Genomic DNA, 16267 nt, shown 5'->3' on the forward strand with positions numbered 1-16267 from the left:
CTGTCCTCTACTCTACTATCTACCCTTACTCATCTCCTATCCTGCTCTCAATTTAAAACAAGAAAAAAAATGAAAGATCTGACTTTCCAAATTTAGACCTCTCTCTCTCTCTCTCTCTCTCTCTCTCTCTCTCTCTCTCTCTCTCTCTCTCTCTCTCTCTCTCTCTCTCTCTCTCTCAGGGTCTCTCTATCTCTCTTTAGACGGTGGTTAACAGGTCTGTTTTTAGAGTGCTAAGACGCTAGCCCAGCTTGCTAAGATGCTAGCACAGCTCGCTAAGACGCGCAGATGCGTGTGAACTAAAGCTGCTAGCCGCGGGTCAGGCTACTAATCAGCGGACATCCAGGGCCGCGGGGCCCAGGCCGGTCCAGGGGAAGGTCCCGTTGGCAGAGCAAGAAACAATGACACGTTGAATTGTTGTTCAACGGGTTCTTACAAGAGTGGAAGAAGAGTTGACATAACGTTCTCAGCCTCATGATGCCTTAACTGAGAGAACCAAATACTGCTCGAGAGCCAAGGTTCCTCAATTCACTATCCAACCCCTACCTGCTCCTTGATGACCTTTCTCTGTATTATCTAATCCCTACTTGCACCTTAATGAACTATCTCTGTACTGTCTAACCCCTACCTGCTCCTTAATGACATCTCTCTGCATTGTCTAATCCCTGCCTGCTCCTTAGTGACCTGTCTCTTTTACTTCACCCCGACCTGCTACTTCTGTGCAGGGGATAATCAAGTCTTTATCTTTGAAACCTCTGCTTTCTTGACCTATCTCAGTCAGTTGAAGTGTGGGGGTTTATCCACAACAACCCCTACCTGCTCCAATATTATCGCCCTGAAAACAACACAGTAGTGTTGGACAGTTGAGGTAACTGCTCTGGGAGTCGTGGCCCACATTGGACCGATTCTGAAAATCGTGTCAATGATGCTAAGATGTGATAAGGCAGTGGTTCCTTAGGTCAGAAAAAAGCCCAGTGTACTGATGCTCTTTAATGAGCTGCTTAGAGGAGAGAGTCTCACATTCAGTTCCAAACATTTGAGTTGTACGGAACCATAAGGCAGGACCTGGCCCGGGAACAAATTAATCTGATATTCATCGATCAATATCACCTGGTGCCACGACATGAATGTTAGAAAGGATCTGGAGGGGCCTCCAATTCAGCCCTCCAATTCAGGAAGGCTGAATTGAAGGCGTCTTACGACCTATTGCATCATCATCATCATCATCATCATCATGAATATGTGAAACATTAAATTATGTGGTAAACCAGGAAGTGAAGCCAGGAAATGAAACATACTCAATACACAGGTCAACAGTCTTGACAGGAAGTCTACGATTATTTTCATTGGCAACTCATCAATTCCACATGACTTAGGGGGTTAAATCTCTTGGTTTGTCTCTCGACAGATGCAATATTATGAATTAAAACTTCTGGACTGACTCTGACTCTCTCTCTCTCTCCCTCCTTCTCTCTCTCTCTCTCTCTCTCTGAGAGAAGGAGTTATATTAAGGTGGTATAGAATGTGATATTAGGAGTGATATTGGGAGAGATATGAAAAGTGATATTGGAATTGATTTTGGGAGTGATATAGAGAGATATTGAGAATGCTATTAAGAGTGATAAAGGGTTTGATACTGGGAGGGATATTTGGAGTGTTATTGGGAGTGATATAGAAAATTATATTGTGAGTGGCATAGAGATAGATATAGGGATTAACACTAGGAGTGATATTTGGAGTTATAAGAGAGTGAAATAGGGAGTAGTATTGGGATATGGGTAGTCAAATTAGAAGTATTAGTTCAGGTTTTATTGGGATTGATATTATTGATTAGTGAATGATATGGAAGATGGAATAGGGAGTGATATTATGAGTGGTATAGGGAGTGATATTGTGACTATTATTGGGGAGCTATAGGGAGTTAGCTAGGGAGTGCTATGATGAGTGATATAGTAGGGTGATATTTGGAGTGATACATTGAGTGGTATGGGGAGTGAGATATGGAGTGCTATCAGGGGTGATACAGAAGAGTGATATTGGGAGTGATATAGGCAGTGATCTTAGTGGGAGGGGAATGTTCTTCACAGTGATCTGCAGACTCCTGCCCCCTCAGAGAGAAGGTGTCTATTCTTAGCGGTGCTAATGAGATCAGGGCAGATTAACCTGGGAGGATTAGCCACGAGCTAGTGACACATGAGACCTGGGAGGTAGAGAGAGAGAGAGAGGGAGAGAGAGAGAGAGAGAGAGAGAGAGAGAGAGAGAGAGAGAGAGAGAGAGAGAGAGGGAAAGAGAGAGAGAGAGAGAGAGAGAGAGGGAAAGAGAGAGAGAGAGAGAGAGATAGAGAGAGAGGGAGAGAGACAGAGAGAGAGAGCAAGGATTATTCTGTTTTAGGTTTAGTGATAGCACACAGGTGGGGGGCGGGGGAGATATCAGCTAGCTGATAATTTCAACTTTCAACCTCTGAGCGTGAGATTGTCTCACTGATGCCCCACTGCGACTCATCTGTCCCGTATTGGACCAGCACATGTGATGGATGGATCGGCCTCTCAGTTGGTACAGTCCACTGGGTAGGCTGGTCTATCTCTCCTCTCAGTTGGTACAGTCCACTGGGTAGGCTGGTCTATCTCTCCTCTCAATTGGTACAGTCCACTGGGTAGGATGGGTAGGCTTGTGCTGACAGGCCACGATGCTGGGGACAGCTCATTGTTCTATGGGTTGGTTAGGGTCAGTTTAGGGTTAAGGTTAGTGGAATAGTCTCAAAAAACATTCTACCATCTGGTACCCTTGTTTATGTGGTTGCCATGGTGAGGCAGGACACGTGATTCTCCTGACCAATGAGTGACTTGACCAAGTGCATCTAGTTTTACCAGAAGAATCAACAGCGGATAGAATTCAGCATTTCTACTTTCATTGTTTCGCTAAATGACCACATGGTATTTCTGAAGCGTCTATGGTATCCCATTGGTTTCTGAAACAGGTCTATCAATACCTGGCACTGTATGCGCCTGGTTTCCAGGGTTTCTAACTCTAACTACAGCAGCATATAGGCCCCTGAAGAAACGGTGGTGTGCATCCGTGCTAGACTACAGCCTGTAGTCACCTGACTCCCGTAGGACGTGATCACGTCAGAGAGCAGAAGGTCTGCTTCCAACTGCACAGAGGGGAGGAAAGAACACACCCGTCACACTCCTGGCTGGGCGTCCCAGAGTGAGTGTGAGCGAGTGAGTGGGTGACTGAGTGAGTGAGTATGTGTGTGTGTGTGTGTGTGTGTGTGTGTGTGTGTGAGTGAGTGTGTGAGTGAGTGTGTGTGTGTATGGGTGTGTGTATGTCTAAGCAGCATGATGGCCACTCCAAAACCAAAGACCAAGACCAAAGAGTGGGTGGTGTAGGAGAGGTACTCCCCCCACCCCCCCCCCCCCCCCCCCTCCCAGAGGACATGAGGTGGTGCTTCAGGTGTCCACACACACACACACACACACACACACACACACACGCGCACACGCACACACGCACACACACGCACACACGCACACACACACACACACACACACACATTTAAATCCTGTCACTCTGCACACGCTAAAAAGCAAACACATCACTATTGACTTATTTTACATTAAGACGGGAGACATCTGGCTCTAGGATGCTAACAGGTAGCTGATGGACGCTGGGGTTGGAGCCCTGAACCGCCGGATGGGAGTCGAACAGTCTGACCACCAGGCTATCGTACTGCATCTTAGCGTGTAGCATGTAGCAGGTTCGACTCCTGACTGACCGTGGGATCCCTCCGACTGGGAGGGGAGAACCAGACTGGCACCACTGGGCCACATGTACATGGACTGCATTCATACGTTAGTAGTCAACAGGTGTGGACCAGCGGTTAGTGTCAGGGGTCTTGCTCAGGGACACCTCGACACTAAGGTAGAAGGAACTGGGGGTCGAAACCAGCAGCCCTCCGGTTTCCAGACAACCTGTTCTACCTCTTGGGCCACAGTTTCCCCGAAAAACGCCCAAACGTCTGAAAAAGACTGAGTGGCGAGAGCAGAACCTTCTATACTAAGGTGGAGCTCTGAGGGATTCAGGGGTCCTCAGAGTTCCCCCGGATCCACCACCTCCGCCCCAGGGGTTCCCCATTCTCAGAACCAAACAGAACCTCCTGGCGGGTTCCATCCATATCTGGACCAAAACATGAGTCATCAGCCAAACAACACTGGAAGGTTTGATCAGAACCTGTAGCCCGGTAGAGGGAGATTCTTACCCCGTTCCACGTGGGCAGAGGTCACGCCATGACTGAGATAAAACGTGCTGAGTGGTGGACGCCCCATTCCAGCTTGTCAGAGCAGATCTCATCGCCCACATGAACAACATGGGGAGATATATTTTGAAATTCAAATGATCAGGTCTTTTGTTGAAATAATCAATGATCCGGGGGGTTTGTGAGGACAACCATATCATTGACCGCAGAGTCCAGGGGACTGCTGGAGGCCGGCTGATCTTGGGCCGCAGGACTTATCTTGGTTCCTGCTTGGTCCAACATAGTCAGCACAAACCAATCTCTGCCTCATCTGCCAGGTGACACTCACAAGGTAACAGGTCAACACTGAGGATCCACCCAGCTGGGAAGTGTAGAGGGCTTTAGCACTGGCTTACCATCGCTGGTACATTCTCACAAAGTCCTCCCTCCCTCTCCCTCCCTCTCCCTCCCTCTCCCTCCCCCTCCCCCTCTCTCTCTGTTGATGGATTGAGCCCAACATCTAAGCCCTGCCAGGAAAAGCCAGTGAGAACAAACATATCACTGGGTCCATGATTAGAAGTTCTGTTACAGAGCCTTCCTCTGGAGACTTAGTGACAGAACACTTTCCAATCACAACAAAACTAATGAGACATGAATCTCCCTCCTGAAGAAGGAGCCCCCGATATTAACTATTAACGCTTGAGCCAGTAGAGAGGGACAAACAATGAGATGTGTTGTGGAGATGTGGAGAGATCATGATGGGTGGATGGGTGGAGTGACAGACGCATTGATGGGTGGAGGGATGGAGTGATGGATGAACGGGTGCAGAACAGATGAAGGTGGCTGCATGGTGGGTGGGCAGACTGGTGCGTGGTGGAGATGTAGTAGAACCAGGGTTGGATGGATGGCAGTGGGTGGGGGGGGTGGGGGGGGTCGCACAGCTCACTCACCTTGGGCGCCTGCTCCACCTCTTCCACCTGGTTGCCGCCCAGCTTGCTCTTGATAAATTGCTCCACGTTGGAGTTGAACTTCATGAAGGTCACGTAGCAGATGTAGCAGGAGAGCAGGCCGAGGCTCTCGCCCACCGAGATCTGGTTATCCAGGAAGAAGTAGATGAGCATGAGCAGGCCGATGATGTAAAAGGAGACGTCCCTGAAGAGGGGCCACCACGTGAGGTTCAGAACCTCCTTGGAGAACAGAGCGCACATCCCGATCACAAACAGGATGTTGAACACGGCCGAGCCCACGATGGTGCCGATGCCCACGTTGCTGTGGGAGACGAAGACCCCGATGACGGAGGTGAAGAGCTCCGGGGCCGAGCCGCCGGCCGCCATGAAGGTGGCGCCGGCCACGTCGTCGGAGATGGCCAGCTTCTCCGTGATGACGGTGAGCGCCGGCACGAAGAACTCGTCGCAGACGATGGCCAGGGCGATGAACATGTAGAGCATGCCGAACATGTGCAGCGTCACGTAGCCCTGCCGCCGGTCCTCCAGGCTGAAGTAGTCCGTGGGGTAGTCCCCGTGGCTCTCCTCCTTGGAGGAGGAGCGCATGGCCGTGGGCGGCATCTTGGCCAGCCCGGCGGAGAGGTTCTGGTGCTGGAGGAGAGTCCGTCGGTGCACCGGGGCGTCCGCCGGGCCCTCGGAGCCGGGCGGTCCCGGCTCCTCCTGATGCGACGTCGCGGTCAACGCCAAGGCACTCCAAGAGAAGATGGCGCACACCGCCGCCAGGCTGAGCACGAAGCCCGCCAGCCGTCCGGGGCGAAGCTTCCTGCGGACATGAGGGCGAGGCGGGCGGGGCACCCGGGTGCGGCTGACGGCCAGGAGAGGAGCGCGGGCGGGGTCGGCACCCGCACCGTCTCCACGGTGACTCCTATCCAGGAACTTCAGGTACATGGTGTCGGGGTGCGAGGCAAAGTGTTGGGCGAGGCCCGGGGGGGGAGGCGGGACCACCAGCGGTGAGGTCTGGTCGCAGGGTCTGGTCTGGTCTGGGAAGGTCACCGCTGGACTGGCATGCTGGTCTCACTGGGCTAAACACAACAGAGACCCAGGGGTCTGACGCCAGGGTCCAGCCAGGTCTCACACCTCCTCATATTAGTCACTGGGCGGTGGGGAGGACAGAGGAGCAGGCGTCAGTTGGTATGTTCAGTCATAGAGAACCCAAACAACAGAGGCCTCAGTGGTAATGGATACAAGCAGCTGTTGGCTTATTCAATAGATAGGCACTTTACTTTACATTTGTATCACCTTTAGAGACTCTGTATTGTTCTTGTCTGTGCTTACAGAAGAGATCTGCTTTAAACGGTTAACTGACCAAACAAAATCTGAGATCTACGGAACGTAAAACCGTCCTAGTCAGAAGAGCTGAGCAATAAATTGTATTGTGCATTTCAAAACTGTCAAAAATAATGATGTAAAATATCCAAACGATGCTTGGTGGATAATCAGGCCTTGCAGATCTCTCTGCAGCTAAATGACAGATACACTGCTGCCATCAATCATACAAAGACCACTACATAAGCATTACATTTAGAATTATACGACCACATATACTTTGGTCCAAAGACATTGGTTTGAACTTGGTGTCGTTTCACCTCACAACATTATTATAAAAGCAACAAGAAAGCTTCTCCTAACCCTAACCCAAACCCTTATTCTCTCCTTTGTTGAAACCCCTTTGGTCATTATGGTCTGTTCTCCGCTGAATTTAAAGCTATGCTAGCTATGATATAAATCAGACATAACTCAATGAGAGTGAGCGTCTTAGTGCAGCTCACAAAGCAAAAGCCACCCAGAGCCTGAAAGAAGGACAATATGGCTTCCTGACGCTGAGTTAAGACCTTTGAACAGACACAGGACATTAGTGGAAGCTCATTAGCCGTTGGGTTAATCCTTCTCATTATCCTGGTTCCCAGCACCTTCAGCAGCACCAAAGCTGAGGTACTGGGGCCGGTAGGGGGGGACAGGGGGTCCACAGACCGTCCACAAACCTCCCCACAACCCACAGCAGACCCCTTCACACACCCCACGACCACCCAAATCTGCTGCTGGTCTCCATACTGGGAGACAAGTCTCTGTGTTGAGACGACAGATCTCATGTCAAAGACAAACACTCTGCTGCTCTTACTCAGGCCTTGGTTTCAGGGGAACCACAGAATTGAACCACAGACCTATGATACGGTATCCACTCAGGGTGTGGTGGTGGAGCCTACCTGGTGGTGAGGTCTGCAGGCTTGGGGGGGGTTGTCGCGGCGTCGAACCGGTCCACAGGACTCAGACTAGCCGGGACATCCTGCTGAGCGCCTGCTCTCTGAGCTTCTGGGGAGGGCGGAGACTCAGGAAGCACGGATCAGATAGACCCCACCTCCTCTCGCTCTCTTTCTCTCTCTCTGTCTGTCTGTATGTCCCTCTGCCTGTCACCCGTTTGAAACATCCCCTCGTTTAAACTGTCACTCTATATTTGTCCTTCTCCCTTCTCTCTGTGGCCTCCCTCTCTCTTCTCCTTCCTCCTCCTCCTCCTCCTCCTCCTCCCTCTCTCCTCTCCTAATAATCACAACCTCTGCACACCTGCACCAGGCACAGATGCTGGCACACACATACATACAGTATATGACACACACACGCATACACACACACACACACACACACACACACACACACACACACACACACACACACACACACAGTGACGCAATACGTCAGTGGCCAATCAGAACTTAAAAAAGACGAATCAAACAAATAATGATGGTTTGTGATCTCTGGACAGCTGTGGGACAGTTTTAAACCGTTAAACTGTTCATCACAAGGGGGACTAACTTAACCCGAGACTGTTTTGGGTTGGACACCTGCACTTTGAAACACAACCCTCTGAACAGACACACACACAATCCTATGAACAGACACACACAATCCTCTGAACAGCCATCAAACCTGAGATCAGAACGTCCTGAGATCAGAACTTGAGATCAGAACATTCTGAGATCAGACCCTGAGTTCAGAAGCTCCTGAGGTGTGGAGTTGCAGGTGTGAGGGTGCGCTATGAGGCAGTCTCTATGTCATGCAGACCTCTCCCCCTGACCCAGTAGCTGGTATTGTATAACCACACGCTTCTCCACGTGAAGCACTAAGCCACCATGGCTTTATCAAGGTTAGCACAACTTAGCCACCAGGTTACGCAGTCGCGAGCTTAGTGCTGCTAGTGCGGGGGGGGGGGGGGGGGGGGGGTGAAAGAGAGGGTGACAGGATAGTTACAGTGGTGCAACTGCATCTGTATTGTGTCGACTGACTTTTCCATTCGTTCATGACTACTGTGACCCCAGATCTCTCCTAGGGACCTCAGATCTCCCCTAGTGACCCCGGAGCCCTCCTAGCGACCCCTTGGCTCTCCTCGTGGGCCTGTGAAGAGGGAGCCTTCCTGTGTGTTTACTGTACTGACCCCCTGAACACGTCCTGCCTTGTGGGTATGTACTTGAGATCCTGACCAGACTGCACAAGCTGATGAGAGACATATATCTGTGGCAAATATAAAAGTATGAAAATGAAAAACAGTGGAAGGCCATTCTACTGATTCTCCTGGCTTTGGAACGGTGTCCATTCAAATCATTTAGAGACTTTTTGTCAATCATTTAACATGTTAAATTGTTACGTTTATTTAAATGGCAGGATTCATTGATCTAAATTATTCACTTTGTATGAGTGAAAGGTCAAACGGTGACCTCTCTCTCAGGCACCTCTGAACACCACGGATTAGGACTTTAATGCCTCTTAAACCACTAATGGGCTACTTTAAATAGCCTCTAAGTTTGGCTAGCTGTTGGCTATACGCGTCTGTCCAAAGACACACAGAGACCAGCTAGAGCTAGACGGGCAGCATGTGTGTGTGTGTGTGTGTGCGGTGTGCGTGTGTGTGTGTGTGAGCGAGAGATCTTGAGTCTTGAGTTGTGACAACAGAGCTTACCTGTGAGGATAACCTAATGAGTGGGTATATAAGAAGCCATAGTCCTAGCTGTACATTCACTGTCCACATTACAGACCCTGGTCTATTTCTAAAAGATCTTGGGAGTCTGGGGCGACCTTTTTATCTGAGTTGACTTGCAGTTAAGGTAAATGTCATTAAGGAGCGGGTGCACTCCTGCTCAGTAGGCAGTCAAACAACCACATGAAAGACACATAGCAAAGAAATCCCAATTTATTCAAATGTACTCTTTTGCTGTTTTCTTTCCAAACAAGTAATCACTTATCATTTTAAAATATCTATGACCACTGTTGTTGAAATAATTCAGTTTTGAGTCATTTCAAAAATAAAAATGAAACGCTTGGTCAATTTCTATACATTTTTCAGTGTGAAAAAGCGTCAGTTACTTCGGGGGGATGGAGGGAAAAAGATTTATTGGCGTTTTCACCCGTACATACAAAGGCAATAGAGCAGCGCCACTTGGTGGCACAATACGGCATTACAGATCCAGTTCACCCAGTGGCTCACATCCCACACCAAACACACAAACACCTTTTCTACATTTTATTTTCGCCGAAATTTAAGAAGACAGGAGAGGAAGATCATAATTTAAGTAAGTACGTATTTACGTTGGGAACAGAATGGAAGCAGACTTTTGACATTGTGGTTTTGAGGAGTGTGATGTTATTGAAACGTATTTTTGACTCAAAGGATTTCTAAAGTGTGTTTACACATTGCATTGTGAAACAAAAGTATCATAGTGGCAAACACCACCACCTGGTGGTAGAAGATTACACAACATCACACCATGCTTCATCTCCAAAACAGCTCTGGGTGTGCCTGTTATACACGTGCAAGAGCACAACGCAGAGGTAGCCTTCATAAAGAGATTCCACGTGAAGAGACATTCATCGTAAAGTTTTATTGGCAACAATGGGAGAGGGGTGGTGTATTGAACCCCCCCCTTCCCCCTAACCTTCCATCCTTCTGAGGCAGAGGTTACCATGACGATGACGACGACGACGACACCACCTACAGTAACCATAACCCCCCTCCCCCCCCCCCCCCCACTCCTGGTCCCGGCCGGGTCCTCCTCAGCACTTGGCCCGCTTGCCGTAGCCGTCCACCAGGTCGGGGGTGATGCTCTGGTCCTCCTCCAGCTCCTCCAGCACCGCCTTGCCCACCAGCTGGAAGATGTCCTCTGGGGGCACGCCGCGGGGCTCCGCCACCTTCACCACCAGCATGTCCAGAGTGAGCACCGTGCCGCTGGGCACATGGACCCGCGCCACCACCGACTTGCCCAGCTGAGGGGACGACAAACGCCTTGTTAAGACACTGTTGTTTGAGGCCTAGGCTACCTGATGATAACGCCCACCTTAGCCTAGCATGCTTACAGCTGTACCCACCTTATCCTAGCATGCTTACAGCTGTACCCGTCTTATCCTAGCATGCTACCAGCTGTACCCATCTTATCCTAGCATGCCAACAGCTGTACCCACCTTGTCATGGCAGGCTTTCTCGCAGGGCAGCATCGTCTTGACCCCGCTGCCCAGGGACGCCTCCACCAGGCGTATGGACCGCACCAGCTCGGCCAGCTCGGCGGGCTCCAGCGACGCCTCGTGGTCGCTGCCCTTCCACGTCTTGTCCAAGGTCACGTGCCGCTCCACCACCTTGGCGCCCAACGCCACCGCCGCCAACGTGATGCTGACCCCAGACTCGTGGCCCGAATATCCGATGGGAATGTCCGGGAATTCCTTCTGGTATTCCTGTAACAGTGAATGTCATTCACACCTGGACTACACACAGTAGCACCTACCCCCACGTTAGGGCTCTTGGAATTGGGTTGGGAGGGTTGGGGTGGATAGTATGGATCTTACGGAGATGACTCTGAGGTTGACGTTCTCGGGGTCCAGGGGGTAGGCACTGGTGCACTGCAGGATGCAGAAGTTAGAGTTGTGCTCTTTGACCGTCTTGTAGACGCGTCGCATGGTCTCCATAGACTGCATCCCACTGGACACCACCATGGGACGCCCTGAGTACAAATACACAGCTGAGTCAGCATTATACCGCTTAGTATTACCACTGAGTTAGTATTACTGCTGGCTGAGTATTACCAGTGAGTTAGCATTACCGCTGACTGAGTATTACCAGTGAGTTAGCATTACCGCTGGCTTAGTATAACCAGTGAGTTAGCATTACCGCTGGCTGAGTATTACCAGTGAGTTAGCATTACCGCTGACTGAGTATTACCAGTGAGTTAGCATTACCGCTGGCTTAGTATAACCAGTGAGTTAGCATTACCGCTGGCTGAGTATTACCAGTGAGTTAGCATTACCGCTGGCTGAGTATTACCAGTGAGTCAAGGGCTGATTATGATTCTACGTCGACGCAACGCAATGACCCCGCAGACGCTCCGACACAGTCGTGATCCTATTTTGGTTCTGCGTCGGGTTTTAGTTAGTGGACCAATCACAGCCCTTGCTGCTGCGTCGCCTCGACGGAAGGTTACAATTTTTGGGAGGCGCACGTCAGGCCCTTGCGGTGAACGCAAGGAGGGTCCGCAAGGACGTAAGGGGTCCGTAACCCCCTTGCGTTGCATGAACGTGGGACCATAATCAGCCCTTTAGCCTTACCATTGGCTTAGTATTACCACTGAGTTAGCATTACCATTGGCTTAATATTACCATTGGATTTGCTTAGCATTACCTCTGGCTTAGCCACTGTACCGTTGGATTTGCTCACCTTTCTTTGCGGTTTTGGCTAGGTAGGGGAAGTTGTTGGTGTCTCCTGAGCCGACCTTGAAGAACGGTACATTCAGCTCTTCGAGGAACTCCACAGCCATCTGAGGAAGGCAAACATCCTTTGAGTCCCACAACAAAACTGCTGCACCAGAAGTCTCAAGAACCTTTATGTGCTGACCATCTCTGTTGGATGAATCAGATGACAATGAAAACCACTATTTATCATGGGATAGACACAAGTTAGCATCAGTCCTGCGATCTATCTTTACAACGGTCAACTCTTGGAACGGTAAATGGACTGCATTTATATAGCGCTTTTTTGTAACCAGTGGCCACACAAAGCGCTTTACAATATTGGTAACATTCTCCCATTCGTGCACACATTCACGTACAGACGGCGGTGTCAGCCATGTAAGGCGACAGCCAGCTCATCAGGAGCAGTTAGGGTTAGGTGCCTTGCTCAGGGACACCTTGACACTTAGCTAGGAGAAGGCGATCGAACTAGCAACCTTCCGGTTACCAGCCAACCCGCTCTACCTCCTGAGCTACTGCCGCCCCCGCACTCTCAACTAGAACTTCACGTAGTGCACTAAATAGGAAGTCGATTTGGACAGTCAGCCAACACCCAATCAGAGACAATTGACATTTGGCAAGGGTTCAAAATATGTTGCTGAACCTCTTTGGATCAGCATTTAGCCAAGTGTGTGAGAGCTCTATTTAGTTGGCCTAACCCTGGCGTCCATTGGTGTCCATTTTGGCAGTGTTTGGCAGTGTCGTCTATCTGTCATTGATTAACATAATTATGAGCGGATTGGATTGCAATACAGCCTTGAGAGAGGCCTTTATTGGCTGGGTATTAAACTGGGTAGTTGCTTGTCTAAAATAGTATTCGGTAAAATCTGAAAGTACAACATTTTTTGGGGCTTAAACCTTTTGTGGTTTAAAACCTTAAACCATACCTAATGAAATGACAGTTTAGTAACAGTTATTTTAGCTCAACATAGATGCACAAAAACGTAGGGGAAGACTCTGCAGGAACTCGTTTTGAACAGTAGATTCAATAACCAATTTCCACCCAAAGGAGGTATACCTCGTCCATTCCCGACGCCGTGAAGAAGATGCCGACCTCCTCCGCGTACTTCTGCAGCTCCCTGTACTGCTCATGGCTGAACTCCAGGTGGCGCTTGTGGTCCCCGTAGGTTTTCCCCCAGGATTGTTTGGAGTTGTAGGGCCGCTCCAAAGCTAGCTTGTTGAACTTGTGCTCCAGTTCACTCTTCTGGAACTTGGCGCAGTCGGCCCCGCAGTCCTGTCAACGGGAAGAGGAGAGGATGAGGAGAAGGAGAAGAAGACGAAGAAAATGAAACATGCGGGAACATTTATGTTCCCCTTTTGGATGGAACGTTTATTTTTGTTTTGGCCTGTGTGTTATGATTCACTATTGTCAGACTATGTAATAGGAAACAAGATATGAGCTATGAAATAAATTGGCACACAAACACAGCTTGCGGCAGCCACGGAAGCAGGCAAAATCAACTGGATCAACTACTCGATTCGACAGACTCTAATAGCTCCATGACCGTGCTAAAACAGGGTCGATCTTGGAGTTGCAATTGAAAAATTGAGACAGCTTAGAGCTCAGAAGGATTTCAAGACGGATGCCGCATAAGCTGGTTTATAATTTGCAAAGAATAAAATGTATTGCAAACGTATACATTAGCTGATCAATTTACAGTTTAAGATTAGTCATCGTTTGTCATTGTTGAGATAGAATAAGTGCGCAAATATCAAACATTTGTTTGCACTTGGCGCGTCTTGCGTTCTTGTTTGTTCAGTGTCCTCGACATAGCAACCCAAATGATCTTTGATTCTGGGGAGGAGGGGGGAGAGACAACTCCCTCCGATATTATTTGCAGCCCAATATAGTTGGGCTGCAGTAGACCCATTTTAAGAACAGGAATAGAATAAATAATTCAAAAAAAACATTACACAAAACACATTAGATTGTACCTCACTGTACCGTCAGCGATATATTGTTCCACATTCTGATTCTTATGACAATGTACTTATTGTAAGTCGCTTGGGATAAAAGCGTCTGCTAAATGTAATGTAAATGTTAGTTAAATAGTAATTAACTGGTTCGTTGACGCAATTTGATATTGGCGATTCAGTAGTGTATTTATTATTAGTATGCTCAATATCTCATTGATGGCCACAAGAACGTCATATTCGCTAAGGGACGGCGATAAATAGTAATACATATTTAAAGCCTTTTCATGGTTTAATCAGGTCAAAGATGAGCCGGGAGACAGTCACCATCCTAACAACTACTGCAACTACTAATACAGGACAATGCATTTAGGAAGAGAGTTTACCTTTGCCATCTTAATCATTTTCTTGGCAATTTCGATGTCTCCCTGGTGGTTTTGTCCAATCTCAGCGATGATGAAGCAGGGGTGGGAGCCCCCGATCATCCTCCCGGGACACAGTTCAAACTTAAGAGGCATTTTGGTGAAGATAGAGACCGTTTGAAGCGGATGATCTGTTCAATGAAGTCTACTACGTGTTGGACCCGGAATGACTACAGGATGCATACGTTTTGTACATCCGGGAATGTACCTTTCAAAATAATTGTCAAGACCTATGCAGTGTGGTTCCACTTCGATTACCCCGTGTTAAACCGATGGCTAAACCCAGTCTAGGGTTAGACGACATTTTAAAAAAGTATATCAGTAATTACAGCCAAACCGTATCACGTAGCTTCACATAAAAAATAGTGAGCATATTGTTTAATTATTTTACTAGTGGAACCAATACATGTACATGTTTAACCGTAATAGATGAGAATATGTACTCTATCATTAGTTTTCCTCGTTTCCCATTATATACACCACGATTCTACATCATGATGCTGCGTCGATTCTCGACCAATCAAAAGAGAGAACACTGATTTACGTTTGCGCACTCGCAAATAACGAACGTCAGTTACCGTCGCAAAATCATCTTTGGGACGAAAATCTTCGGGAAAGCGAAACAAAGCCGAACAGATGTGGACACCGAATTGATTTGGTCCCAGTCCGGTTGAAAACACTGCACTCTCGCTACGTGTGGCGTGATAAGGTACAGTTTTGGTCCCATCCCAGCAAACATTTTCTCGACCTGCGTCGAAGCGAACAAGTCCAGTAGACGTCGAGTCACGACGTGACTTCATTTCGACATGAAAACATAATCATTAGAGGAATGGTGATTTCAATGAAGACTTATTTTAGAGTGGTGTAACCGAATAAACCCTCCCAGCAAACATTTATGCATTCAACAAGTCTAAAATACGGCGGGTCATAACGTGACTTTATTTCGACCATTTGCCGACATGAAAACATATATGCCGCTACGGAAATGGTGTTTTCGAGGAAAGCTTGTTTGACAGTGGTGTAACTGAATAAACACTGTTTATATCGCTATTTAACTTAACAACGATGTAACTTTGTAACATTAGTGTGAACGGTAATGTTTACACGTTAATTGTATTATTGAAAAATGTTATTATTCCAAACGCAATATGCTATCATGTATATGGCCAATATAGGTGCTAAAATGTTTTATTCCAGCATTTACTCGAGTTCCATTTAGGAACTATTTTTCCTTGCGCACCAACACGTAATCCCTCCAACGCATGCGCAGGTAATATCAGTTTGTCAAGTTCGGCAGCATGCAAGAGTTGCAGGTGAGTTTCGAAAAGACACTGCAATTTAAAATGCAACTGTATTTGTACAGACATTACCCTTTTATTATTGGCATGCTAAACTGATGAATTTGAGGCTACATGGTGTATTCTCATGGATAGCGGGTTTTCGTATTTGTAACGTTACATACGAACTGGGAGCGGGAAGCTAGCAGGCTAACGTTAGCTTAGCCCTAAAACGGGACGCTGCTACTTCCCAGCTGAGGAGTAGCAGCGTCCCGTTTCAGGGCTAACGTTAGCTGTGTGTTCTTGAAAATAAAACACGGGTGGCAAAGCCCTTTCCCCGTACATTACTCCTGTGAACTCCCCATTCTTCTCATTATTCATAGCGAGAGGGGTGATAGCTTCCGATGTAGCTAGCTAAATGGACTTGATGTAGCCACCAGTTAGCCCTTGAGGCTTCGTGCACTGAGCCAAACACTTGTGTATTTTGGCCAGTCAAACTTCTCGCTCTCCCCCAACCTTGTACTGGTGTTTTCTTTCCAGCTGCTGTGAAGAGATGGAATTCCATGGCCACAGATACCCCCCCCCGGAAGACGGTCTGCTCGGCACCACACCCAAACCCCCCCGCCGCCCCGGGACCACCGAAGAAGGGGCAGGGGACCA

The 16267-nt window shown here is 48.4% G+C and overlaps 2 protein-coding genes across 2 annotated transcripts in view; both read right to left on the minus strand.

Annotated features, from left to right (window-relative positions):
* slc24a2b (solute carrier family 24 member 2b) overlaps positions 1 to 6123 on the minus strand; it is a gene marked incomplete at both ends in the record, with an annotated part of 11951 nt that extends 5828 nt beyond the window's left edge. The window contains 2 exons of the mRNA XM_084465364.1: positions 3085 to 3148; positions 5182 to 6123. Of these exons, the coding sequence (XP_084321490.1) occupies positions 3085 to 3148; positions 5182 to 6123 (1006 nt within the window). The remainder of the gene's footprint in view (positions 1 to 3084; positions 3149 to 5181) is intronic.
* A 4111-nt stretch (positions 6124 to 10234) lies between these two features.
* On the minus strand, positions 10235 to 14490 carry nansa (N-acetylneuraminic acid synthase a). Its single transcript, XM_084465490.1, has 6 exons — positions 14295 to 14490; positions 13013 to 13228; positions 11924 to 12023; positions 11059 to 11213; positions 10681 to 10947; positions 10235 to 10485 (listed from the first exon to the last, which is right to left on the minus strand). Exons 1-6 carry the CDS (start codon positions 14424 to 14426, stop codon positions 10276 to 10278), a joined length of 1080 nt encoding a protein of 359 aa, XP_084321616.1. The 5' UTR covers positions 14427 to 14490; the 3' UTR covers positions 10235 to 10275.
* Between the last annotated feature and the right edge of the window lie 1777 nt (positions 14491 to 16267).

Source organism: Micromesistius poutassou, assembly GCF_964030765.1.
Source record: "Micromesistius poutassou genome assembly, chromosome: 3".
Taxonomy (NCBI): domain Eukaryota; kingdom Metazoa; phylum Chordata; class Actinopteri; order Gadiformes; family Gadidae; genus Micromesistius; species Micromesistius poutassou.

Excerpts from the sequence above, each read along its gene's own strand:
- nansa (XM_084465490.1), bottom strand. The coding sequence starts at position 14,426 with ATGCCTCTTAAGTTTGAACTGTGTCCCGGGAGGATGATCGGGGGCTCC. Across the intron at positions 13,229-14,294 it reads AAATGATTAAGATGGCAAAG|GACTGCGGGGCCGACTGCGC; the intron begins GTAAACTCTCTT and ends TCCCGTTGACAG. Across the intron at positions 12,024-13,012 it reads CGGCGTCGGGAATGGACGAG|ATGGCTGTGGAGTTCCTCGA; the intron begins GTATACCTCCTT and ends TGCCTTCCTCAG.